General features: G+C 43.4%; 1 protein-coding gene across 2 annotated transcripts in view; it reads right to left on the bottom strand.

Moving 5' to 3' along the window:
- Positions 1-26,175, bottom strand: part of ITGA6 (integrin subunit alpha 6) — a 1,068,325-nt gene that overhangs the window by 601,437 nt on the left and 440,713 nt on the right. For both annotated transcript variants that reach the window (XM_044075540.1, XM_044075541.1), the window contains exon 5: positions 20,198-20,329. In XM_044075540.1, coding sequence (XP_043931475.1) covers positions 20,198-20,329 — 132 coding nt within the window. The remainder of the gene's footprint in view (positions 1-20,197; positions 20,330-26,175) is intronic.

Raw genomic sequence — 26,175 nt, 5'->3', positions numbered from 1 at the left:
TGGTAGTCTACTTAGCACCGAAATTGTAATAAGAGACCTTGGGACACAGGTGGACAGTAGTCTCTCCTTTGATAATCACATTGCCACAGTAGTCAGGAAATCCTTCTACGTGGCACACCTCATCACAAATGGTTTCTCATCCAGGAAAAAAGAGGACATTGTTCCCCTCTACTCGTCACTCAGACCCATTATAGAGTACAATGCCCTTTTGGTATGTACCTCACAAGACATCTACAACAACTGGAAAGGCCACAGAAATACCTCACAAAGAGGATTACTGGCCTCAAGGAGATGCCGTATGTAGACCGTCTCAAAAAACTGCAGCTTTACTCCGTTGCATATCACCTACTCAGAGGCGATCTCTGCCTAACACACAAAGCTATGTCAAACCCAGAGCTTTTAGACATGTTCCACTTAAAGACATCCCAATCCCTATGAGCTACATGCTCTAGGGACCTAAACCTTGTCACCACAATAAACAGAACATGCTGGAGGGATAGATTCCTGTCCCAGAGACTTCCCATACTCTGGAACAAACTACCTATCTATATCAAACAAAGCTCCTCATTAGCACTCTTCAAGAAAAATCTTGATGATTGGATGGGAGATAGGAAATTCACCCCGGGGATCACTTCTGTGGCTCTGCTCGACAGTGGCACAGGAAAATAATTTTCTTGGGTAGCGAAAGCCGGGGTACTTTTGGCTAGGCTTACAAAGGCCCTAGGGCCAATAGCCTAGTACCTACCAATGAACCTATGAACCTAAGAAAAGATTAGGAAAAGAGACTGGTTAAGCAATTCACAAGAAAATAATGGATGGATATATGTATGGCTCCCAAATTATGCAACAAAGTCTAGAAGATTTGGGATTTTTGCTTCTGTTTGCATAACTATTTTTATATCCCAAGCAGATTCAAAGAAATTTTCCCTAGTTGGATGCCAAATGTTAGAGGTGTGATGGGGAACAAAAAGTTAACTGGAAAAAAAAGTTTTGGGAGTATAAGGAGTTGGTAGACTTTAAAAATTCCCTGCACAGTGCTCTGTCAGAAATGCTGACTGAGCAAATGGGTGTAACTAAGGACATTTTTTGAGCTGGGATACAGGATCTGAATTGCCTAGACATAGTAAGGCTTTACGTTTAATTCTGGTGGCTACCAAAAAGTAATTATTAGAAAATGGAAATCAAAGTCTAAACCAAATGTACTTGAGTAATGAATATTGCAAAAAGAGATAAAACAACTGACAAAATGGAAATTATGGGAACAATACCTGCAGAACAGGAGGAAAATGAGGTTTGACAGAAGGCAGGAACTGAGCAATTTATGTAATGCTGGACTGATGATAGTTACACAAAACAATGCATGTGATGTTTAATGGTTTTAACTGGGAATGTACTAATACAGTTTGTTTTCTTTTATAGATATGCATGTTTGCCCATGTCTTAAGTGATACTTCAATAAAGTGCATAACAAAACAATTCTAAGATGACTCTGATGTAAAGAGATAAAAGTCCAGACCACAACCTAGATTATCGAGGTAGTCCTAGCAGCATGGATACTGGAAGAAAGGCTGACGAGTAAAGGAGTAAGTGACTGAATCAGCATTCCCTTCTTGGGGTGTGTGTGGGGGGCTCCTTCTGCTGCATTACTGACAACTCAGTGGGAATGGATGTTGCAACAAAATCATCAGGAAGGGTTAGAACATATGCACAGTAAAAAGCATGTTAGCCTAATAGCTGGGATTAAGGCACATGAGGGAACACGCATCCAAAAACGTACTATGGGGCACCCACCTTGTCAAGGCTGCTGCAAGGACAGGGGAGGCATTGCTTGTAAAATTCTTGAGGCCTACATCGACAAGTCTTTTCTCCACTCTGACTCACTCATTGACTTATTCACTCATTCGGGGTTGAAGGAATATGAGAAAAGTATAGGATGGCTGAAGAACAACTGGCATGTGAGAAAACAGCATTTCTCTGGCTTGAGGGACAGTGGAGTAACATTCCATTTTTCTAATAAAAAAATGAACGTTTCTAAAACTCAACACGATCAAAGCAATGGGGTCTAAAATTTCATGTCAATGTTGTAATAGAGGAAAGCAGCCTGTATTGATAGCAAATTCACAGATCTGCTTAGGTGTTACTGCAACAAATGGGAGAATAACATGATACTATGAGGAAAATGGGAGAATAACATGATACTATGAGGACTGGTGAGAGGTCAGAAGCACTGCTAACCCTCAAATATAAAAGAAAAGGCAAGCAGCTGCATGCATCTGTTAGACCCATGGTACTAATGGGGAATTATAGACAGTCTTTTCTATTAAAAAAAAAAACAGTTCAGTACACAAAGCAATGAGGATTTACAGGTGAGGTCTCTGGCGGCCCAAAAACAGATGATTAGAAGGGGACATAAATAAAGTTTTAGCTAGACTTACTGCAGGTTACTTTCCACTTACAAATGGAATTCTCATGCCGTGGGAATTCTCATACCGAATTGCATTGTGCTAGCAGCAAGAACTATGAAGTGCAACATTCTCACAGACCATTTTGTTTCCTCCCTATCAGCCACAAGAGGCTTCTGCAAGTTACTTTATTTATCAAGGGAATGCTCCTGCCCTAAGTGGGAAATTGTATGTAGGGGGCAGACTCTCTAAGGAATCTGGAATCCCCACAGAGTCCTGCATGAAATTCAAGAAGCTTCACTTACTGGGATACTGTCCATTCAGTTCAAAATCATGGTTCTTGTGTTGTACATCAGCAAATATGGCAGAACACACTCCTACTGCCTGTGTATGGAAGCTTTGAGGGTGTATAATGTCTAACAGGAGCCTGACAGCTGGTCACATTCCGAGGAGTTCTAATGCCTGGCACACTGCAGAGTCATCTCCACAAGCCTTGTGTACAGTCTCACACTCCTAGAGCTGCAGGGTATGTTTTACACAAGTGGAGCAGATAATTTTTTCTTGTTATTTTTAACCCCCATGCCTGCTGGCCATTAAGTCTCCCCTCCACTGGACAATGCTGATTTGTTCAGCTGCTAAGGGAATTCCATCCATAGATGAAGCAAGAACTATGAGGAGGACCATCATTCAGGTTGCCATAAGTGTGCTTTGTGTTCTTGCTGGCAGCCCGGCAATAACTACATTTTTGCATGACCTAACTACCACTCCAGGCAAGGGGATAAGTGGAGAGTGCCACTGGTGTAAGTAGCAATGCCTTCCCCTTCTGAATGCATACCGTCTGCACACTCACCCTGGAAGCCAACATCTTTGGTGGCTTGGGAAGCCTAAATCCTTTCTACAGGCCTCCCTTCTGCACTGAAAGTGTGTCCCACCCTTTTTGTCCCCACCTCCAAATGGGTCAGCCCACCTTCCTTGACAGCACTGTCAAGCACTGGATGCAGTAATCAAACTCAGGTCTACTGGTATTATAGTCATGTCTTTATCCCTCTATGCCACAAACACTGGTGGGCAGAACAATTTTGACCATTTTGCTTCTTAAGCAAATTCAAAGAATCTATGCTCCTTTACCCTCATTCCACCACCAAATGAGACTATGGATGCAATGGTACACACAAGCTGGGAATCCTTACATTGTCTTCTCCTATTTTGCTTCTAAAATGAGTCTGGCCTGCATTCTGTCCACTTTTCCACAGAAGTGTGGTTGCCGGAACTCAATGCGTAAGTTTGGCAGGTCACAGCTGTACTCCCATTTTCTTTTTATAACCGTTTACTCCGTGTATCACAGGCATATAACACAGCAAGACAATACAATGCAATTAGCTAAACAAGCTTGTCTCAAAACGATCCCCTATGGAAAGGCTACCTGGAAAAAGAGGAAACATTTGTAACAGTAAATGAAATCCACCAAGAAAAGGGGTAGTTACAAGTGCAGCACCAGCAACCTGTTTCTGAGATCAGACCATCTCAAGCTCAAGAAAAGACAGCCTGCTTGCACATAACAGATCAGAAAAAAAAAACAACAACAAAAAAGAGAGTGATATTCATAACAGCCATGGGCATTAGGACCTCCTGGCACTTCAAAGTTTCCCAGGCTGCTATAGTCCTTCCCCATCCCAAACAGCTCCTCTATCTCTCTCTCAAAATTATATATATATATATATATATATATATATATATATATATATCTATGTATGTATATGTATATATATATATATATATATATATATATATATATATATATATATATATATATATATATATATATATGAGGAGGTAAGCATGTTTAGGCACAACCACAAGCCAGAGGAATTCAGAGCAAGACAGTGAAGGTGAGTTAAGGAGGACTACAAAGGATATACACACTCTTACAACACTATTAAGTATACAAGTCCAGGCAGAAATAGTCTGTTTTGTCACTGCCTTTCCCAGAGCCCTGGGGTGAAGAGACAAGCAATTGCTCTGATCTCCAAAGGGACTTGGTCTTGTCAAGGCAGAATCTTAGTTGTCTGTGAACATCAAGGGAATGCACAACTCTCTCACTGTCATTCTGATGATGTGGAAAAAAGGTGGGGAGGTGAATATGTTGGTTCAGGGACAGCTCACTGACCACCTTAGGCATGAAGGACGGGTTGGTCCTTAGGGTCATGCTATTCTTGTAGAAGATTAGAAAAGGTGGGGTGGCCATGACGGCCTGGAGCTCTGACATTCTCCTGGCTGATGTCAAGGCTACCAAAAGCACAGTCTTCCAAGTGCAATATTTTAGAGAGGCTTTTGAAGCTGGTTTGAAAGGAGCAACTGTGAGCTTCTCTAAAACGTAATTCAGATCCCATGGGGGTGGGAATGGCCTTCTGAGGGCCTGAGGTGCAGTACTCCCTTAAGGAATAACTTCTCTTGAAGACAGGAGGCAAAAGGAGGGTCAAGAGGCTGACAAGCAGAAAAAACAGCTGGGTGGGCCTTAACAGAAGAATATTACAACCCTGGTTGCAAAAATTCACACAGGTAGGAAAGCACTAATGGGACCTCTCCTTGAAATGGGTTTAGCTGTCTTTGAAGACACCAAGTGGAGAATCTTTTCCATTTGGACAAATAAGATCTCCTAGTATTGGGTTTCCTGGCCTCCTGCAGGACATTAACCACATCTCAGTGTAAAGGTGTCTGAAAGGGATCAAAACTATCACCCACAGGGTTAGGTTCAGAGATTCCAAATGGGGATGGATTAGGGATCCCTTGTCCTGTGTGAGAAGGTCCAGTCTGTGAGGTAACTTGCGATTAATGCCTTTGGCTAAATGCACAAGGAGAGGGAACCAATGCTGTCTTGGCCAAAGGGAGTCACCAGCAAGACTGTTGGTTTGTCCTGCTGAATTTTCAACAGTACTTTTTGCAGGAGTCGGAAGGGGGGAATGCATAGAAAAACATCCCTTTCCATGAGACAGACAAGGCATCCATTGCTCTCGCTACGGGGCTGGGTGCCCTGGTACAAAAGAGTGGCAGTTGTCTGTTCAGAGGGGAGGCAAAAAGATCTACTTGTGGTGTACCCCACTTGTGGACTATGTCCAGGAACACATTCCTGTGTAGCACCCATTCGTGGGATTGTGACATGGACCTGCTCAAGGTGTCTGCTGTGTTCTGAGCTGAGGGAATATAGACTGCTTGCAGGTTGACTCATGTTGGGCCACCAATTCCCAGGCCTGGAATGCAAGTCTGCATAGCAAGTAAGATTTTGTTCCCCCGTTTGTTCACATACCAGAGTACTGCAGTGTTGTCTGTGAACAACGTCAGCGGGCCTTCCTTCAGAATGTGTTGGAAGGCCCTCAGAGGAAGGATAATGGCCATCATTTCTCTGATGTTGATGTGCTCCCGCTTGAAGGGGCCTGTCCATGTGTCTTGCACCTGTGTACATCTCCTGGACTTGGGTGAGGGGTTGTAATGGAAGTCCTGGGTTGAGAGAGACTTGATCCAACCTAAAGATTCCCTTCCTTAGGTATGGTAGGAAGGAAATGCCGTGGTCCAATGGGTGGGAGTGTTGGGTCCATGTGGACCTCGGGTACCACTGAAGTTTCCGCATGTGGCGTTCTTGCCAGTGGCAACATGAGTATAGTGGAGGCCATATGTCCTAGGAGTCAGATATTGTCTCACTGTCATTGCTGTGGTGTGAACAGGGATAGCCTCAGACTTTCCACCTTTTGGGGTGAAGGAATGCTCTCATAAAATCTGTCCTTATCTGCATCCCAGGAAAACTTGGTCCTGGGAGGGTTTAGTTTGGACTTGGGGAAACTGATGTTGAAACCCAGGGACTGCAGGACAGAGATGACTCTTTGGAGATGAATGTGAAGGGAAGTGGAGCAACCTGAATCCCTTGGACCCTGCAATAGGCTACCACTGGAGCTAGACACTTTGTGAATACCCTTGGAGCAGTAGATAGTCCAGAGGGCAAGGCAGAAAACTGAAAATGTGAGGAACCCACAGAGAATCATAAATACTTCCTGTAGATGGGCCTTATGGGGATATGTAGGATGCATATTTGGTGTCCAAAGTGGCCAGAAATGCCTGAGGCATTAGCAGGGGAAAAAGAGTCTGCAGTATAAGCATCTGAAAACTGGGGACATGTAGAAAAAGGTTGAGGTGGTAGAGATCCAGGATGGGTCTCCATTGGCCATCTTTCCTTGGGACTAGGAAAAGTCTAGAGTAAAAGCACTTTCCCTTTTCTGACAGATGGACAGGTTGGATAGCCCCTTGAGAGAGGAGGCTGTCTAAGACTGTCTGGAAAAGGGAAAGCTGGTCCTTTGGTGGCTGTGGGATGCCTCTTAAGGAGGGAGGTATGACCCAAGTCATGAAGTATCCCATTTCTATGAGAGACAAGACAAACTTGTCTGAGGTAACGATTTGCCAGATGGGAAGACAGTGAGAGAGTCTTTGGGATAGGGGAATGGAATCTCGGGGGGGGGGGGGGTGCAGTGGGGAAAGTTCAGGTTTTCACAGACTACCTGCCCTGTCCTGAAACTGAGGTTTCTGAACTGGAGTCTGAGCAGGCCTGGAAGGAGGCTGCTGCTTCCTGGAGCTCTTTTTGCTCCTAGAATGAAGGGTAGCACCAGAATGCTTCCTGATGAATTCTGTCTTGGTGGGGTAATTCCTACCGAATTTAGGGATTGGAGATGCAAACAAATGTTTTAAGTCTTGTAATTCCTTCCCCTTTTGCTGAAGGGTCTTGAAAAGCTTTGCCATTTTAGTCCCAAAAAGGGCAGAATTGTCCAGGGGTGCATTCAGGCATTTAGCCCTAATATCAGGTAGAGGTTGGAGTCTCAGCCAAGAATACCTTCTAAGCATTGAGGCAGAAGCTCCAGATCCTGCCGAAGCCACTGCAGCATCATAGCTGCATCTGACAGAGTGTCTTGTCACTTGAGAGGACAATGGGAGTGAGGCTAGATATTTGAGCCTTACAAGGCGAGTCTGGGAGATCAGACAAAAGTTTGGAAACCTGAGTCAAAAGGGCCAGGGCATACTTAGACATTTGTGTCTGGTAGTTAACTGCCCTAAAAGACAATGTGGCAGAGGTGTATACTTTTTTGCCAATGCGTTCATGGTCTTACTGTCCTTATCAATGGGAAGGACAGAGGTGTAGAGAAGTAATCTGGAGGGTTGGCTGCAGACAGTGAAACAGTGCCAAGGTGTGCAACAGGGCATTTAAATCAGAAAGTTGGCCCCTTCTGGGACCTTATAAAACCTGTCAGGCCTTCTAGGGGCTGGTGGTTGGGACTCAGGGTTTTGAGAGGTTGTACTGAAGGCATCAAAAAGGCTGGTTAAACTAGAGGGATGGCAGAAGGTGAAGGGGTATCCATTTGTAAGGGTTCATAGTACCTCAGACATTTCAGACGGATCCCATTTAAAAAACTCCTCTAATTTTAGAGATGGTTTCACCAAAGGTAAGATCCTCTCCAGGGGAGTCTGCCTCAGCAGAATCCTCCTTGGGGGAGGCATACCTAACAGGGGAAGACAACGGAGAGGCAAAGGAAAGAGTCCTCTGAAGAGGAATCTGAAGAGTCCTCAGCTTCAAGAGGAAGAGTATCTTCAGTCTGAGGCCTACAACGGACAACTGTAGGGGCTGACGGAGGTGAAGCAGGCATATAAGGCCTAAGGGCCATGAAGGCATTAAATAAGCTTTGAGAGAAAGCTTGCCAATCAGGCAGGCTTTCTGAAGACATGTTTTGTCTTTTGTTTCCTTTAAGGAAGAGGTAGGCCTGGAGGGTGTAGGGCCTAAGGACAGCCTGGGTTCAAACTGTTCTGAAGCAGTGGAAGGACTGGTCTGGATGCCCATTGTGACCCAAGGTTCGCCCTCTTTGTCAGCATCTGATGTCTACCAAACTTCCATGGACGTGCTTTCAGCCCCTAGGGTCTGTGGCCTCATGAATGGTACCTGCTACACCTAACTTGGCTAGTTTCGTATGTTCCTCCAGGCGAACATTGTGTGGAGGAGGAGCAGCAGTAGGTTCAGGCCTGATAAATTTAGCCTTCTTTTCTGGTGGCTCCAACAGTGTGACTGGACAGCCCTTTCATCGCCACAGCCAGACATTTAAGATGCTGGTTTTCTAAGTAGACATTTAGGGCGTGCAGACGGCTGCGGAGAGTCTTGGGAATGAATGCCTGACAAATTGCGCAGGTTTTGTGGTCATGGTTGGGCCCTAAACAGAAAAGGCAGAGGTTGTGGGCATCCTTATGGGGGATCTGACGTCCACACCTACATTTTCCTTTACTGGATGACATGAACCTAAGCAGGCATGCAGCGACCCAAAAAGAGAAGAAGAAAATGGCCCCAATGGGGTACTTATCTTAAATACAAAGATCTGACAGCAGAGACGGCAGGAACAGCTGATGTCTGACTGGTGGCAGAGAAGTTCTGAGGAAAGGTACATGCAGATGTCACTTTTAGGGTCCATGCACCCTATGCCCAACGTCAGACATCCCACGTACCTTGCAGTGACTAAAGCTTTTGTATACTGGCTGGACGTTCAGGTAGCTAAGCAAAGGATAACCCAAACATGGTGAATACTGCAACATGGGAATATAATGACATCTGTCCAAGATAAGACTGTTGACTACCAAGTGTCATGACAGGTACCATCTACATGCATGAGATACGTAGACTTTTGTGATACAATGGATCCACATCCTGGGACCACATGACCAGACTGGTCCTCTGAAAAACTCATGTACAGTGTGACTAGGGGAGCCACAAGAGATGGTCATTGACATGAGACCCCGCACCCTGAGATATTGGTAAATTGAAACTAACAGCTGATGAAAGCAGGAACTCTGGAAATCAAGACCCAAACCACTTCTGTGTCCAACTGTCATTAAGAATCTACATCTACATTTTGAGAATGGTCAGAGTGATGTTCATGGATGGAAAAATACTTTCAAAGACTCCTAATCTGATCTCCAGAAGGTGCAATGAGGATCCCATCATCTAGGATGGGCAAAAAACCCGAGTCCTTGCAGATATAAGTGCACCACCATCACAGACATGCATTTGGTGATCATCCCGGGGAATGAGAGGAGATCAAATGTAAGTGCCCAGAAGTGGTAGGGCCTGGCTCTGACTCTGAATTACATGAAAGTACAGCTGTGTTAGAAACTTATCACACGTAGATATTCAAGTACATTCACTGTTTCAGTCATTACCCGGACTGCAACAATGAACAGAATGATGCACATCTTCCTGGATCAAACAACATGCTCAGTATCCTTCTGTTAGGTATGAAAGACCTGTATGAACACAGACCATACAGGAGGCATCTTTTGGAATAAAGGAATCCAATGCTGGTGCTTGCCCTTTTGGGGCTCTGGAGAAAGAACAGTGCATAGAAGAAAATCTGATGTTGACCACTCAAAGTCCCAAGACCTTGATTTCAATAAAGTGACGTGTACAAGGGTAAATGGTAAAGTCTGCTACATCTTCATGGGGTTTGTTCATAATGACAGGGATGCATGACTAATATGCAAACTGTTGTGAATCACACAGGTGAAGATATCACTTAGGTCACTGAGTCTGCATGGAATACTAAATGACACACACACCTCTCAGACAGAAACAAACTACGGTATGAAAGCCAGTGGAAAATCTGCTTTAAAAAGAAGCTAGGCCTTGATGCCTCTAGCTCATCTAGCCCCTCCAGCTGGGAATCCTTGTGCTGATGATACCCCTACAAGAAGCTAAGCCTTGAAGCATCTAGCTCATCTTGCCACTCTAGCTGGGAATCCTTGTGCTGATTATACCCCTAATGCTCCATCAAGAATCCTCCGGATGTCCAGCCATGTCTCCACTTCTGCAAGACAGTAAGGGAAGGCCTCAAATCTGGACTACTGTAACTAATGCACAAAAGGCAGGTGGGATATCATGAGACGTGCAGACAAAAATGTAATAAATTGGCAAGTTCACACACATTGGCACGGTCTGAGAGACTTGTGTCCTTCATTTGGCATCAAATGTGCGTGATCTCTTGCAAAGATTGCAATGATTGTGTTTGCAGTGGGAAATACTTAACTTATGGGTTCACTCCTACACCAAGGCACAGTGACAGTGAAGCAAGGCCAAAGGAGTATGACTCTTGTAAAGTATTCCACACACAGGAGGTTTAAAACTGCTGAAGTGCTGTTAGTTCTTACTGTTTTAAAGAGGAGAAACAAGCTACAATGAAAGTGCTCTGTGGAAATGCACTGCATTTAGGAGGTCAAGGGGCTGCAATTTCCTCCCCAGAAAAATTACAACATTTGATAGTCTGTAAAAGTGTGTTTGCAGGAAGTGTCTATTAAAACAGGAATCATTATTTGGGTATTAATCTCAGCAGCAGAGATACTGTCTTTTGTTCATTTTAAGTGAAAAAATAAATGAACTGATGCAGATCTCTCCACAAACAAATGGTACATAATGACAGAAAAAAAAACTATGCTGCAAATAGCTTGCAAGCTTTGAAACCAGGTATAAGTAGCAGTAATGTTTCTATTGTACTACATAAAGGGGCACATAAAAAAAGTATTTTGTGAACAAAATGTGTACCACCATAGATGTTAAATAGTAAAGAAGCCACAAGCTCATTTTGTACTTCAACATAAACCTTTACACTCTACAAACCAAAGAGCATAGTGGATATATCTTGGTGACAAACAGGGCAACATGTTAGGCTATCCAGGTCTGTAACTTGGAAAAAAATGAAGGTGACTTTTTATGGTAATTAGAGGCGAAGGCTGTCTACTTTCTAGGGGAGGGACTAGTTTCAGTCTGGAATGAAGGTGGCCAGGGCTGAGATGGATATTACCATATTACAGTACATTATCAGTATACACAGAATAAAGACTGTATCACGTTTTACTCCAAGTGATAAATCTGGTAGCCTACTGAGTTTGAGTTACTATAAAGCAACCATGGAATCTCCATGGACATGGCTGATAAGACAGCAATGGAAGAGTCGATAACAGTGGAAGAGGAGATATAACAGAAAGATGAATGAAGGTGGGGCAAGATATGAGATAATGATGTAAAGAGGGTGGGGAGGTTAAACAACATTTACCATACCTGAGAAAAGGAAGAAAAGACTGAGTAGCACAAGTAAAATGGAAACAGAAACATGAAAAAACTACTGCTACCCTGAAGTAATGCAGTAAGAAGGTGACCTCTAACAGCTCTGAAGAGCAGCATCTGGACATAAAGACTGAGAGACAGTAAGGACAGCAGTGGTAGCAATCAGAAAAGTATAACTGTTGCCACCCTTGAAGCCCAAGAAAGGAAGTGCAAGAATTGCAAAAGGAAATGGCCTAGACAGTAATGCATCATGGGAGACAAACAGCAACATGTTAAACAGCAAGATAAAAGAAATACAAAGATAAAAATCGAATGACTTCTGAGTGATCTTAGAATGAAGTCCTTAACAACTACAGATACAAGACAGTAGCAAAGAACAGACAGGGCAGTATAAGGAACAAAGTGGAAAAAAGGAAACGTTTGCATTGGGCAGCATAGAGCAAGAAACAATGACCACAAGGCAAATAAAAGTAATTTACAGGAATTGGCTGGACCTACAACACAGTTTGTCTATAAATTAAGAAATGAAGAAAGAGAAAAAGGCATACTATGTACTTTTTCTTAGGGAAGTATGTGCTGTGAATAAAATTTTGTGCCACCAACAGCCACATCAGTCATTAAAGTCACACATCTGATCCAAACATGCCACTTACTCAGGCACTGCCTGTATACTAAATAGCAAGTGGATGACTATATGCCATCCCAATAAACCACTACTAATACCCACTTTATTTTACTGTGGGTCATGGGGGGTGCCATATTCCAGCAAACAGCAAGAAACAAAGCACAGAAACAGCTCTGGATGGGATGATGGTCCATCAGAAAACACGTGTGTGTTTACACTGCACTCATATTTATGGAAATACTTCCACTTCATCTATCCAAGTGTCTCTGGGATATGGGAATGCATCAGCTCACCCAGTTAAAACCTATGCAAACCCTAGAAAGAAGGCACCCACAGCTTACAAATAATGAAGCATGAGCTTTGAGGCAGTGATGTTAACCTGATGTTACTGCTGTACTGCACAGTTTAAAACAAATATATCATGGTCTGAATGAAAAAGGGGGAGAAAAAGCCACTTGAACAGACCGTGAGGGATGTCGGATTTATGAGGTTGACTGGTATTCCAATTAGGTACATAGTTCTCTGCAGAGTCTAGCAGCTAATAGGCTAACCTTACTCTCGCCATATTGTAACAGCTCCAGATGAATTTAAACTTTTTTCACCTGTTCTTTACTTACTTCACAAAGTATTAGGCTCATAGGTTCATACTAGGCTATCTGCCCGAGGGCATCCACAAGCCTAGCCCATCGTTTTGTGGCTTACGCCACCCCTTTAGTATGGGGAACTATACCCATTATTTTGCTGTGCCTCTGTCGAGCAGTGACACTGAGGTAATCCCTGGGGTATATCTGTGATCTCCCATCCATTGGTCAAGATTTCTCTTGAACAAGGCCAGCGAGGTGCTCTGCCTCACATGTACCGGGATTTTGTTCCACAGCATAGGGAGTCTTTGGGTGATGAATCTATCCCTCCAGCACGTCCTATTAATAGCCGTGTCAAGGTTTAAGTCTCCGCCCTTGTGGCTCTGATGGATCTAGATTTTTGAGGTGAAGCATATTCATCAAATCTGGGTTTGACATGGCCTTGTATGTTAGGCAAAGGTCACCTCTGAGCAAGCGGTGGCGACTGAATAGAGCTGGAGTTCTTTCAGTCGGGCAGCATAGGACAGATTTTGAGACCCTTTATCCTTTTGGTGAGGAACTTTTGTGGCCTCTCCAGCTGCTGCAAGTGTCGGGTCAGATACATTCCGAATGGGGCATTGTACTCAATCATTGGTCTGATGAGTGATGAGTAAAGGGAGACTATGACCTCCCTTGATCTAGATGAGAATCCCTTCATGATAAGGTGGGCAATGTAGAAGGTCTTCCTAACTACTTTAGCTACATGGGTGTCGAATGACAGACTACTATCAACCTGGGTCCCCAGGTCCCTGATAACTTCTTCTGTGCTCAGTGGATTGCCACCTATTTGGTAGCTAGGGGTAACCTTGTTTTTCCCGAAGGGTATGACTATGCATTTTTTGGCATTTAACTTTAGGAGGCCGTGGCTCTGGCACCAGTTATCTGTTTCTGTGAGACCCTTCTGAAGGATATCTGTATCAGATGTGTTTTCTACTATGGCGCCCAGTTTGCAGTCATCTGCAAACTTTGTCAGCCATAACCCTCCTGTGTTTGCTTGTACTTCGGAAAAGTAGATGCCAAACAAGAGTGGGCCCAGGACTGAGCCCTGTGGGACACCACTTGTGACAGGCTTTGAGTCTGACATGGCGCCAGCAACTCTGACCCTGTGGGTTCTGTCACTCAGCCAGTTTGCAACCCATCTTGTGATGTATGGGTTAACATTTAAGCTGATGAGTTTTTCAATGATACCCGAGTGGGGTATTGTATCGAAGGCCTTAGCCAGATCGAGGTAGGCTGTATGGACTGCCTTTCCCTCATCAATGGCTTTGGTGACTGTTTTGAAAAAGTCAACCAAGTTTAAAAGGCATGATCTGCCTTTGACAAAGCCAAACTGGGTTGGATCCAAAGTCTGCAAATTCCCTATGTCTTTATTTATGAGGTCCATTATGATCCTCTCCATGGCTTTGCAGATAAGGCTTGTCAAGCTAATGGGCCGGTAATTTCCAGGGTCGGTGGAGGCACCGCCTTTGTGAAGTGGTACCACAGTTGCAGTGTGCCACTCCTGGGTACGTATCCAGAGGTAAGACTTTGATTAAACAGCTGTCCTAGCTGTGGGTTTAATTCCTCATTGAGTTCATGGAGCACACAGCCGGGGACACCATCAGGTCCCATGGATGCTGTGTTTTTTGCTTTGGAGAGAGCAGTTCTCACTTGGGCGCTGGAGATGTTTGGGGGGCTGCAATCGTTTGGTATAGATATCTCTCCTTTTGGGGGGGAGGGGGGGGAGAAGTTTGCACTGAACCTGTCAGCCAGTATGTTGGCAATGTCTGTAGGATCAGTAATCTTCACATCATTTTGAACTAGCTCTGAGCATATCTGGGAGTTTCCTCCCAGGTTTCTAACATAGCTAAAGAAGGCCTTATGATTGTCTTTTGAGTCTTTAGCTATTTTTCTCTCGAAATTTGCTTTGGATGATTTTATGAGAGCTCTTAGTTTTTTACTTATAGTGATCAAGGGTGTCTTACCTTTTAAGGATTTTGCTCTATCTTGTAGTAGCTTCCTCCTTTTGTTGTAGAGTTTGTTTATGGCTGGGGTCCACCAGACTGGACGCTTGCCTTTGGTACAAAGAGTCTTTGTTTTGCTTGGGATTGCCTTATCCATGCAGTCCTGCAGGTGCTGGTAGAAGGCATTTGTAAGTGATTCAGCGGCTTGAGTACTGTTTTCCGCCGCTCGGGGCCTTAAAGGAGACCACACTAGTCTTTAGAAGTGTGAAGTCGGCTTTTGAGAAGTTCTTTACTGTGGTCTTTTTTATTTCATGTGGGGGTGGGATGAGGACCTCCAGCGAGATTAGTTTGTGGTCTGATCTCACCAGTGAAGGGTACACCTCCGGTGTTGAACATTGTGCTCCCATGTTCGTGATGATGAGATCAAGTATGTTATCTCCTCTTGTGGGGATGGTGACTAGTTGTTCCATGGCATTTGAGTTTATGAATTCCAGGAACTTTTGGGCTAGGGTGTTTGGGCTTGAGTAGTGTTCCCAGTCTATATTAGGGTAATTGAAGTCACCTAGTATGATGGTGTTTGGTGATACATTTATCCCTCTAGTGTTTTCAGGAAGGCCATGTGAGGTTCCTGAGTTTGTGAGGGTGGCCTGTAACATGCTACAATTTGCAGAGCAGTCTTGCCTATGGTTAATTGCACCTGGATGGTCTCCGATGCATCGTGCGTTGCCACCAGTCTTGAGGTGTGGGTGTCCTTGATGAATATGGATACCCCCTCCTTTCTTGGTATTGTCCAGATTTTGGGGCGGAACGCATGATATGAGGTAAAACCTGATAGCGCTGGGGTGCTCTCAGGAGCCTTGAACCAGGTTTCTGTCACAGCACAGACATCGATGTTCTCCATACTGAGAAGGGCCTCGAGTGCGTGCATTTTGAGATTTAGACTTCTGGCATTGAGCAGCATTACCCTTAGTTTTTTTCCTTTTTGTGTTCTAGGGTGGTAGGTTTAGAATTTGAGCCTTGCCTAAAAAGGCACTATGGGGGTGGCAAGAGCCTTTGCCAATATCTGGAATCCCAGGGTGACAGGTGCAAGCCGTCCCTTGCGAAGCAGCGTGGCTTGTCCAGCATGTCATCCCAGGCAGACAGACACTGGATCCCCTTTGAATGACACCAGTGTTTAAGCCAATTGTTAAAGCTGATCATCTTATCTCTGTATTGTGGCATCATTCTTGGTGAAGGTAGGATACTGCTCAAGGTCAGGGTCATACCTGCCTGGGCTACATAATCAGAGAGCTCCTCAATGTCTCTTTTCATGTAGTCCAAGGAGGTGCGTCTCAGGTCGTTTACACCAGCGTGGACAATGACTGAGTCATATTTGTACCTGCTGTTGAGAGACCTGAGTGCTTGCGTTATGTGGCGGATTCTAGCGCCCGACAGGCAGCTTACTGTGACCTTCTCCTTACTCAGTCTGGTGGCGGGACGTCAGTGTGTCTGACTATGGAGTCACCAATGACTAGTGTGTCTGGCATTGTGTTTGGCCTTAAGGGCTGTGACTGTTTGACACTCTGACTGTGAGGTCTATGTGTTGCAGGTGTTGTGTTCTGAGGTGGTGGTTGTTTGGGTGTCTGCTTTGGTGGCCTCTGCTGTTTTGGTAGATTTTTGATCAGAGCCTCGAGTATGTCTTTGTGTGTTTATGTGTATGATTTGAGGTTGTAATGGTACTATGTGAGACTGGGTCTATAGTGTGTGTGGTAACCTTCTCCTCCTGACTGGTCTTGCCAGTCCTATGTTGAGAGAGCTCAGCCTCCAGTTTGGCCGTATAGTTGCATCTCTCGCATGTATTTGTGTTTTGTGGGAGGAGGAGAGGGTTGTCTGTGTACATGAGGCAATTGTAACATTGCCTCAATATTCCCAGGTTCACCAGCTGAGCAGGAGAGGACACTAGCAACTGATCCCTCGACATGCTAGAAGGAATAGACAAAAATCTTTAAAAAGATTCCGGGGGACGTGGGTGACCGAGAAATGGGGGGTTGCCTTTTTGGGGTACTATCTATGACAAGAGTGCCGTATCAAGGTAATAAGTACTGTAGGAGCAAGTGCTACGTTTAACAGATAGAGAATAGTCTACTTGGAGTCAAGTAGAGATGATCTTTTTAATTATAGGATAAGCTGATTAGATCAGTAGTATAGTTCGAGGAAGGTAGTTTTAAGGGAAAATTTGAAGAGTGGACTTTAGGTAGCCTGAATAGTTTAAACCTGCTTAACCGCTGCTGCCCTAGTGTGCAACGGTAGCAACTCCGCGCTAAATCGCGCTAATGCGCGCTAAAGCGTGCTTTATAGCAGGGGGCTGGAAAAGACAGGAAATTACCCAAAATGGCCAATAAACTACAAGTTACTGCCTTAAACCACTCCTCTGAGGACAAATGAAGGAGTTATGGAAATGACCCCTAGTGGCCAATAAAACTACAGTTTCAAGTCAGTAACCACCTCTCCGGGGCAGGAAGCTGCTCAATGTTAGTCACTGCCACTGATGAACACAGAGACCCTCCTTCAGCCCAAGCAAAATGGCCTCACAGAAACTTTCAAACAGTTCAGGAACAGCAAGCCTGTAACTGAACTTTTTAACTCTCAGAAAAGTGGGAAAAAGCAAGATTTTTTTTTTTTGTTTTGTTTTTACAGAGATAGCAGAGGTTCACAAGTAATATCAAGTTATAACAGTGCAGTAAATGACCCCACACAAGAGTGCTAGGTCAAGGACAGAAAATATGCAAGTTTTAAGAAAAAACGATTTAAAATTAAGTGCAAACAGGAAATTCAGCAAACAGCTTTTGGTTGTGCTCTAAATACAGCTACTAATACAGAAATCAAGTTTAACAAGCCAGAAAATGCTCAAGCTAGGCAGCTATGCAGAAAAACTTAGCAAATAAACAGAGAAAAATACTTAAAATCTCAAAAGTGGCTCCCTTCTTCTCTCAGCGTTTTTTCCTCTTGGAGGGTGCTTCACCAACAGCCAACAAGCCTGAAAAGACGCTCAAACCACGAGGCAACTAGGTTTTAAGAGAGGAAGATGAAGGAGTTATGGAAATGACCCCTAGTGGCCAATAAAACTACAGTTTCAAGTCAGTAACCACCTCTCTGGGGGCAGGGAAGCTGCTCAATGTTAGTCACTGCCACTGATGAACACAGAGACCCTCCTTCAGCCCAAGCAAAAATGGCCTCACAGAAACTTTCAAACAGTTCAGGAACAGCAAGCCTGTAACTGAACTTTTTTAACTCTCAGAAAAGTGGGAAAAAAGCAAGATTTTTTTTTTGTTTTTTTTTTTTTACAGAGATAGCAGAGGTTCACAAGTAATATCAAGTTATAACAGTGCAGTAAATGACCCCACACAAGAGTGCTAGGTCAAGGACAGAAAATATGCAAGTTTTAAGAAAAAAACGATTTAAAATTAAGTGCAAACAGGAAATTCAGCAAACAGCTTTTGGTTGTGCTCTAAATACAGCTACTAATACAGAAATCAAGTTTAACAAGCCAGAAAATGCTCAAGCTAGGCAGCTATGCAGAAAAACTTAGCAAATAAACAGAGAAAAAATACTTAAAATCTCAAAAGTGGCTCCCTTCTTCTCTCAGCGTTTTTTCCTCTTGGAGGGTGCTTCACCAACAGCCAACAAGCCTGAAAAGACGCTCAAACCACGAGGCAACTAGGTTTTAAGAGAGGAAGATGAAGGAGTTATGGACATGACCCCTAGTGGCCAATAAAACTACAGTTTCAAGTCAGTAACCACCTCTCCGGGGGGCAGGGAATCTGCTCAATGTTAGTCACTGCCACTGATGAACACAGAGACCCTCCTTCAGCCCAAGCAAAAATGGCCTCACAGAAACTTTCAAACAGTTCAGGAACAGCAAGCCTGTAACTGAACTTTTTTAACTCTCAGAAAAGTGGGAAAAAAGCAAGATTTTTTTTTTTTGTTTTTGTTTTTTACAGAGATAGCAGAGGTTCACAAGTAATATCAAGTTATAACAGTGCAGTAAATGACCCCACACAAGAGTGCTAGGTCAAGGACAGAAAATATGCAAGTTTTAAGAAAAAAACTATTTAAAATTAATTAATCTTTAAGACAGTGAGAGACAATGTACACACCTGAACAAATATGTTTACATATACTTGGAAAAAGAAGGAAAGGCAGATTTTTTTCTAATTTTATACTGAAGATTGACTTTAGAAACTAATGTATATATTACACATTACACTCTTTTTGATTGTACACTGCACTGTGCTAGTTCACTAGAGAGTGTAAACATACATTTCTTTTTATGTTATTAGTCTAAACTAATCTGCTATTGGTAACATTTCTGCATTTTGTGTTTGTGAAATGTTTTGCATTTCAACTGGGCTGAGCCTGAAATTGGTCAATTCTGATCAATGCACTACCTTGGTAAACAAATATAAATACAAACAAATACACACATTTTTCAATACATGCAAATTTAACATTCAACACAAATTTTAAATGATCCTCATTCTGACCAAGGAATGACAATTTATGTTTTATAAAAAGAAAGAAACAAAACATGAAAAGTAAGGCTTTTATGAAAGTACAATTAAATGCCAAAACAAAATTCTGACAATTCCAAAGTGATTTTCAGAATTTAAAATTCTGTTAACTCAAAAGTGATGATGTCAGTGATTCAAGTGTGCAAAACTAAAAAAAATATATATCCAAACTTGGGAGAAAAATGGAATATGGCTAATGATGCACACATCACATATGAAACACAAACCTAAGTAGCTATTCATCATCACATCCGGGGACTTGCCCACCCTTACACTAGGATTTTCAGTCTTATATAAAAACTGGTCAGGGTCAGTATATGATGTGGTTGTCACAAAGAGCAATCCTGTGCAGATAGAACAGAAAAAGAATACTTGTTAAGACATAAAACATTTTTTTCAGAATACTCTACAAACAAATTAACAGAGAATAAAGTGTCTTAAACTTGAAACAGAACTTTGCAGAAATCCCTTCAACTCGATATTCACTGCAGGTTATGTTATTAATCTATGTCCCATTAACAATATTTCATCTTTGACATGTAAAACAGTGGTTTCCAACAGTGAGCATCCATAACATGCACCATATCAACAAAATTCTGGTACTACAGGTACAAATACCATGTTTTTTTACCCAGGCAGCTGCTTGCATTAACAAAATGTAATCATGAAATACACAGCACCACAGCTAACCTACCTCCCAGTGGTACCAGATGCTTTATCAGCGCATCGCAACATCATGCTATCAGGAAAGTTTAGTGGGTTTCGTGGATTCACATTTTTGAAAGTTACAGTCTAATAATGCATAGTTTTGTACATGGATTAATGACTTTAGAAGTACAGATTTCAGTATATCAGGTTTACTAAAAATCAACAACAATGGTATCCTGTAAAATCCTAAATTAAAACATTACTTCTCATGCATACCTAAATAACTGTTAGCTGGCACAGGAACTAGAGTCTCATCTCGCTGACTTTCATCACCAACTTCATATGGCCCATCATCAAAGATATCCATTTCATAAAATGTTTGATTTTTCTGCTCAACACGTACCACCCCTGGGGGAATGGAAATGTAAATAAGTCATGAATGGGAAAAAATAAATATGAGAATGACATGGACTGATGAAAAGAGACAAAACAGTCTGATAACTGTATTTAAATATAAAGCACAAAAAAACTATAAAAAAATAAACTTGAAATTTACATAATTATGTACAACAGAGAAAAACTTTAAAATGAGCAATGAATATGTACAGTAATGGATGATGTTACGTGCCAAGCTCACACTACAAATCTGGCTCTGACTGAAGGCATTGCCTGGTCTGATAGGTGGGTATTTTAAATATTTTTGGGAAACAGATGTGCCTTGATAAGGCCAAGAGTCTGAACTATGTTTTAAAAGAAACTACTTTTTTTTCTGTGCAAAGCTGTACTCCCCTACACCATTTACCTGCTACTGCAACTTTGGGTCAACACATCACAAGGGAAAGGCAGTTTACCAATTAATATTTTGTTCCCAAAATAGCTTAAACATGCATTAGGTAAAAGCTTTCTGAATACTTAATTAGATCAGCTACCCATAGCAGGACTGTTTCAGCCTGGAAGCCAAACCTTAGAATGGTTGAGTGTTAACAGTGCTGGGCCATACATGCTACATACTGTGAACAAGACATTTAATGCTTGCTGAAACACATCCCTAAGCAAAAATATCTACAAAAGAGCATTTTTCATAACACCATTACTATAGAAAGATGGGGCTCCCGTTAATCCTGCCTAGTTTGTAAGGGAGGGTATTAAGCTGGCACTAGTCTTCCTGCCGAGTAACAGAATTATTGTCAGTACAAAAGTGTAAACTACTTTGAAATTGTAATTAAAGAAATTCTATTAATGTTAAATCAGCATTGCTGCATAATTTTACACAATTACAAGACACTAAACTGTCATGACAACATTGCTCCTTGACAGACCGACAAGTAGTGGTGAGACTATCTGTGATCAGAAACTAAATCAATAGTGTATGCCTTCTCATATACGTGGTGATCACAGCACAGTTCAGAATCACTGCAAGAATGTATGCATATCCAGTGAACTGTTTAATAAAACTATTTGCTACAATGTCTGCCACTATAACTCCTGCTTGGCCCCTCTCCAATGTTACTGAAATCCAGACTAGAGACTCAAAGACCCTGTGGTACTGCTTAATACCTCTCCTCAGTCCTTGTCTGATTCCCCAGCATCCTTATTCCATGCTAACCTGCAGGCTCCATCATTCGGATGAGACGTTAAACCAATGCTCCATCTGTTAAGAGTTGGTGGTAGCTCAGATGGATGTGAAAGATCCCACAGCCCTTAATACCACCTTGGGTATCCCCTGAAAATAGGACAATGGCCTAGTGGGACTAGCCCAGTCACAAACAGTAAATAAATTAAAATAAAAATAAACCTGACTGGGACAGCTTCACCCACTGTCATTTCTATGGTGCCCAGCATAAGTTAGTGAGTGAAAAACTTTGGTGAAATCATAACAGATAACCAATGCAGTTACAGTCCATAGTCATTAGCACAAACTTACTGCTTCAAAGAAATCTACTAAGCAAGCAGATCCATCATGCAGGAGTACATGTTGACAAATACTGGTGTACAAACTATGTGTACCAATCAGTCTAATTAGTTTGCAGTGTTCAATGGCCTTATCTAAAGCAGTAGTTAAGCTAATGGGTCTACAACTTTGTACCTCAATCACTCCCCTTTACATACTTAAATGATGATGGGACCCTTTCTAACCATGAGGTACCTAATCATTTACCAATAACAAGTTGGCCATTTCCATGATATAAATAAAGCATTCTCATAGTATATGTATAAAACAACCCCGGACAAGTCTGATTATCCAAAGAGCAGTCTAAACCATACCTTGATTTACATATGGGCCTATATAAGGTACAACATATATATGGTACAAGGTGGGCATGAAAAGACATAACTTCTAATCTGAGTGAAGTACTCATTCAGTGCATTCCCCAATTATTCTGGCCTGTGTATCCATTCATTGCTAAATATAAAAGGCACAACTGGGCCACTGGGCTTATGGGTAGTAACATTTTTGTTTTCAGTGCTAGAGGCCAGTGTGACAAAATTCTGATTTAGTGTTTTAATGAATTTTCTTTGTTCCTTAGAAGTGTAATTTGCCCTTCACTTGTTTGCAATACAAACCGAATCTACATACACACACACACACACACACACACACACACACACACACACACATACACAATCACACACTCACACACAATTACATACGCGCACACACATCTACAGATGTATATTAAAATATATAATTTATAATTTGGGTATATACCAGTAAGGGGATTTAATGATGAAATCTTTTACAGCTGACTACTGTTCAAGTCTTTCCACATATAACTTTGGCAACAGTTGCCAGGAGTTTGATGTAAATACAGTGTACATAACAGAGACTACACTCAAAATCTAAAATCACATCTGATGTTGTTAATCTTCTTTCCATTCATCAGTGATGGTTTCGGTTCCGAGCCCTCGGAACAGAGTCGGCCTATTACCAAGCTCGCTCCAGCAAAAAAAACTCTTGAGCTGTCTCTACCCAGAATGCCCTTCTCCCTGTTACCTCAGATATCGTTTACCGCATAGCCGTAAAGCCGCGTTTCAGCTGAGCTCTCCAGCTAAGTAAAATCTTTTTTGATATTTGTGTAAAAGTTTTTGGATAGCTTCAAATTTTACTAACCCTTTAGTATTACTAGTGTTTTTTCTTCGGTCTAACTGTATTATTTCCACTCTACCCATTGTTACCGTTGGTAATCGTGTACCATTGCTGGTACGGCCTTTTCCCTTACCCTTGTGGTATTTCTTCAATACCATAATTGGTATTGTCTTCTCTTGCTTAACCTGTTAGCTTTTATCTTTATTCAGGTGTCTCCCTTTCTTCTCTTCATATAGTGTGTTGTTAAACTGGTGTTTTTCTTATGATTTTCTTGTGTTTTTTTTGAATGGAGTGACTTCATTATTGTTGGATTATACAGTTAGTTCTGGTGCCCTTTTCTATTAAGATGTCTGACAAGAAGGGTATCTCTGGCTTTAAGCATTGTACTTCTTGTAAGGGCAAGTTACCAATAGTAACTCACATGATGACTGTGTATAATGTTTGGGAGTGGCCCACCTTTCGGTGCAGCCTCCATGTGATATCTGTCAAAGTTTCAGCCAACACACTCTTAATGAGCACAAAAATAAACTCATTCTGAAGAAGGGGTTACTAAAGTCTCCCTTCTCAGAGGCCATTTCTGCGATGGAGGTCTCAACCCCTCCATCTAAGGACAAAAAGAGATCCTATTCTGTTCCTTCTTCACCATCAGGTGATCAGAGCAAACCTGGGAAATGTAAGGTTCCCAAGTTATCGTCGGAGCATAAATCTGTCTCTTTGGCTCTACCTTCCTCGGCTCCGACCTTCTCAAAACCTTCAATACCGATGCCTGTTTTGGCACATGCCCTGCCTCCAGCACCGATCACTGACCTTACTATGCCAATTTCGACTTTGGCACCTGTAGCTACTTTGGCTCAGGCACACCTTCGACTTCGGTTTCCATTTTGGAACTGACCGTTTTGGCTCAGAGTGCCACTTCGGCACCGAGCGTTGTACCAACCTCACTGGATCAGACTCCTTTGCTTCTGGTCTCGAAACTAGACACTTCAGTGCTGGCAGACCTTGCACCAGAGTCAATACTCTCCCTCCATAAACCTGTTTCTGGGCCAAGCGTATAGCCCATTTCTCGAATGTCCTGACTCCCCGTCTGGAAGTATCCACTAGATCCACCAGGAGCCTTTTGGAACACGATGTGGTGCGTCTTGTGAATCAGCTGTTGGTAGCCAGGGAGATTCCCTCACTTTCTAAAACCCATCCACCTGCTGGACTTGGGTTACCTTATCCACGGACTCCATCTTACACTCCTCCATCCATCTTGGTTCCGAAGCCCTCTGCTCTGACATCCTTCTTGGAACCAGTCACCTCGGCGCTTATGGTGCACCTCACTCTGGCTCCGAGTTTGTCCCTTTGGTCTTCATTTTCCTGTCGAACCGATCCTTCCTCAGTCTGGGGATTGGGGGATGGGCGCATCGGTTCGAGGTACGGTGCTGACTTTCTCCTCGGTTCCCTCCTTGGCACCGATGGCTGCGTCTGTGCCGATCCTGCTTTTGAGGCTCTACCTTAGGGGCCGGTCCATCTGAGTGGGGTGTGACCCCGGTCCCGAAGTGGTCTTTCTTATTTCTGGGCTCCCATCCCTCTTTGGGCGGACCTGCCTTCCACACAAGGGAGAGGGCTCTTGCTTCTGGTAGCGTTCCTACAATGTTGGAACCCCAGTTTTTGCCCCCTGAGCTGCAGCTGTCACAGACCACCTCCCCTGGGACACCGGACAGAGAAGCCGCAGGACATCCTTGTTCAGGGTACCCACTCTTCCAAGTCCTCCTCACAGACCCCCACTGAGGAGCTCCCTCGAAAGGAGAAATGCAAGAGGAAGCATGTGGACTCACCTGAGGAGTCCTTAATGGAGTACACGGATTACAATGATAGTGAAGGGTCCCCACGGTCACCTCCTGATGAGGTCTCCTTCGGGGACATCCTTGAGATGTTAAAGCAGAAAGGTGACTGGAAGCCCTCCAACCCTTCATCTGAGGAATCTGTGCTCCTGCAGGCTTTTTGTGCCTAGCCATCTACCTCTTGGGTGACCCTGCCTGCCGAAGAGCTCATCCAGCTCATTGTGCAGTGCACGTGGAAGAACCCTGATTCCACTGAGGTGATCTCCTGGAGACCAGACAAAATTCTGTTCCCTCCTGTTGAGAATCCGGACTGGTCCAAAGGGTTACAAGTTGATGCTATGGTGGCGGGGATGGCCATGAAAAATGAGTTAGCTGAGGAAAGTCCCGCTGTCCACCCACCCAACAGGGAGTCCCAGGTGGTGGACAGACTTGAGAAGCATGTTTTTGCATCAGGGACCTTTGCTATACACTCCCCTGAATTATTGGTACACTTTATGAGGCTCCAGAGAGACTTGGATCTCTGAACTCTCTGGGACACTCGCAGGACAGTTGTCTGATGAGGTCAGGGACAAAGTGTCCTCACAGCTAGCAACCCTGGAATCAATATCCAACTCGTCCATGAGGTTGCTCTCACACACGACCGAAGGGGCGGTCAGAGCAGCTGGTTCAGGCATTGTTATGAGATGCCATGCCTGGATGTGCATCTGTGTCTTCCTTTCGAAATGCTCCCACTGAAGCATCATCCCTCTATGACTCCAAAAGTGAAGGACACGCTAGCCAGGTGCGAGCAAGACAGAAAAAACCCTGTCTGCCGTAGGCCTACCATTTTCCAACCCTCAACGTACCTTCTCCAGGAATCAGAGGAGTGGAAAACTGTGGCATAAGAAATCTTAGGGTCCTTTTTGTGCCGCACATGGTGATGACACCCCCTCAGGCAGAGGGGGTAACAACTCTGGAAGATGCCCCTATAAAGGCAGAGTGGGTCCTCACAAGCAAGGCTCCAGGGACTCATCTGGATAGCCTTATCAGCGCTCCTGAGGGGCGTCCCGACTGCTTACCTCTGGAAGCAGTTGGGGGTCATTTCTCTCTGCGCCAAGCTGCCTGGCACTCTATCACTACCGATCGTTAGGTGCAGAATATTATCACCAGAGGTTACACCATCCCCCATTTTTTGTCAGCCAAAACTTCCAAAAAATCTTCCCAACATTCCAACCAGTCAAAGGGAAGAAGCAGCTTCAGAGATTATAAAGCTGTCTCAAAAAAGAGTCATCCAACCAGTCCTACCAGACCAGCGCAGATGCGGACTTTACTAGAGGTTTTTTTTGGTACCAAAAATGATG

The sequence above is a fragment of the Protopterus annectens genome, chromosome 6.part1 (genome assembly GCF_019279795.1).
Source record: "Protopterus annectens isolate FY-2018-M chromosome 6.part1, PAN1.0, whole genome shotgun sequence".
NCBI classification, from domain to species: Eukaryota; Metazoa; Chordata; order Ceratodontiformes; family Protopteridae; genus Protopterus; species Protopterus annectens.
Note: the sequence above shows the minus strand (reverse complement) of the source record. Positions and strands in the feature narration are given on the sequence as shown.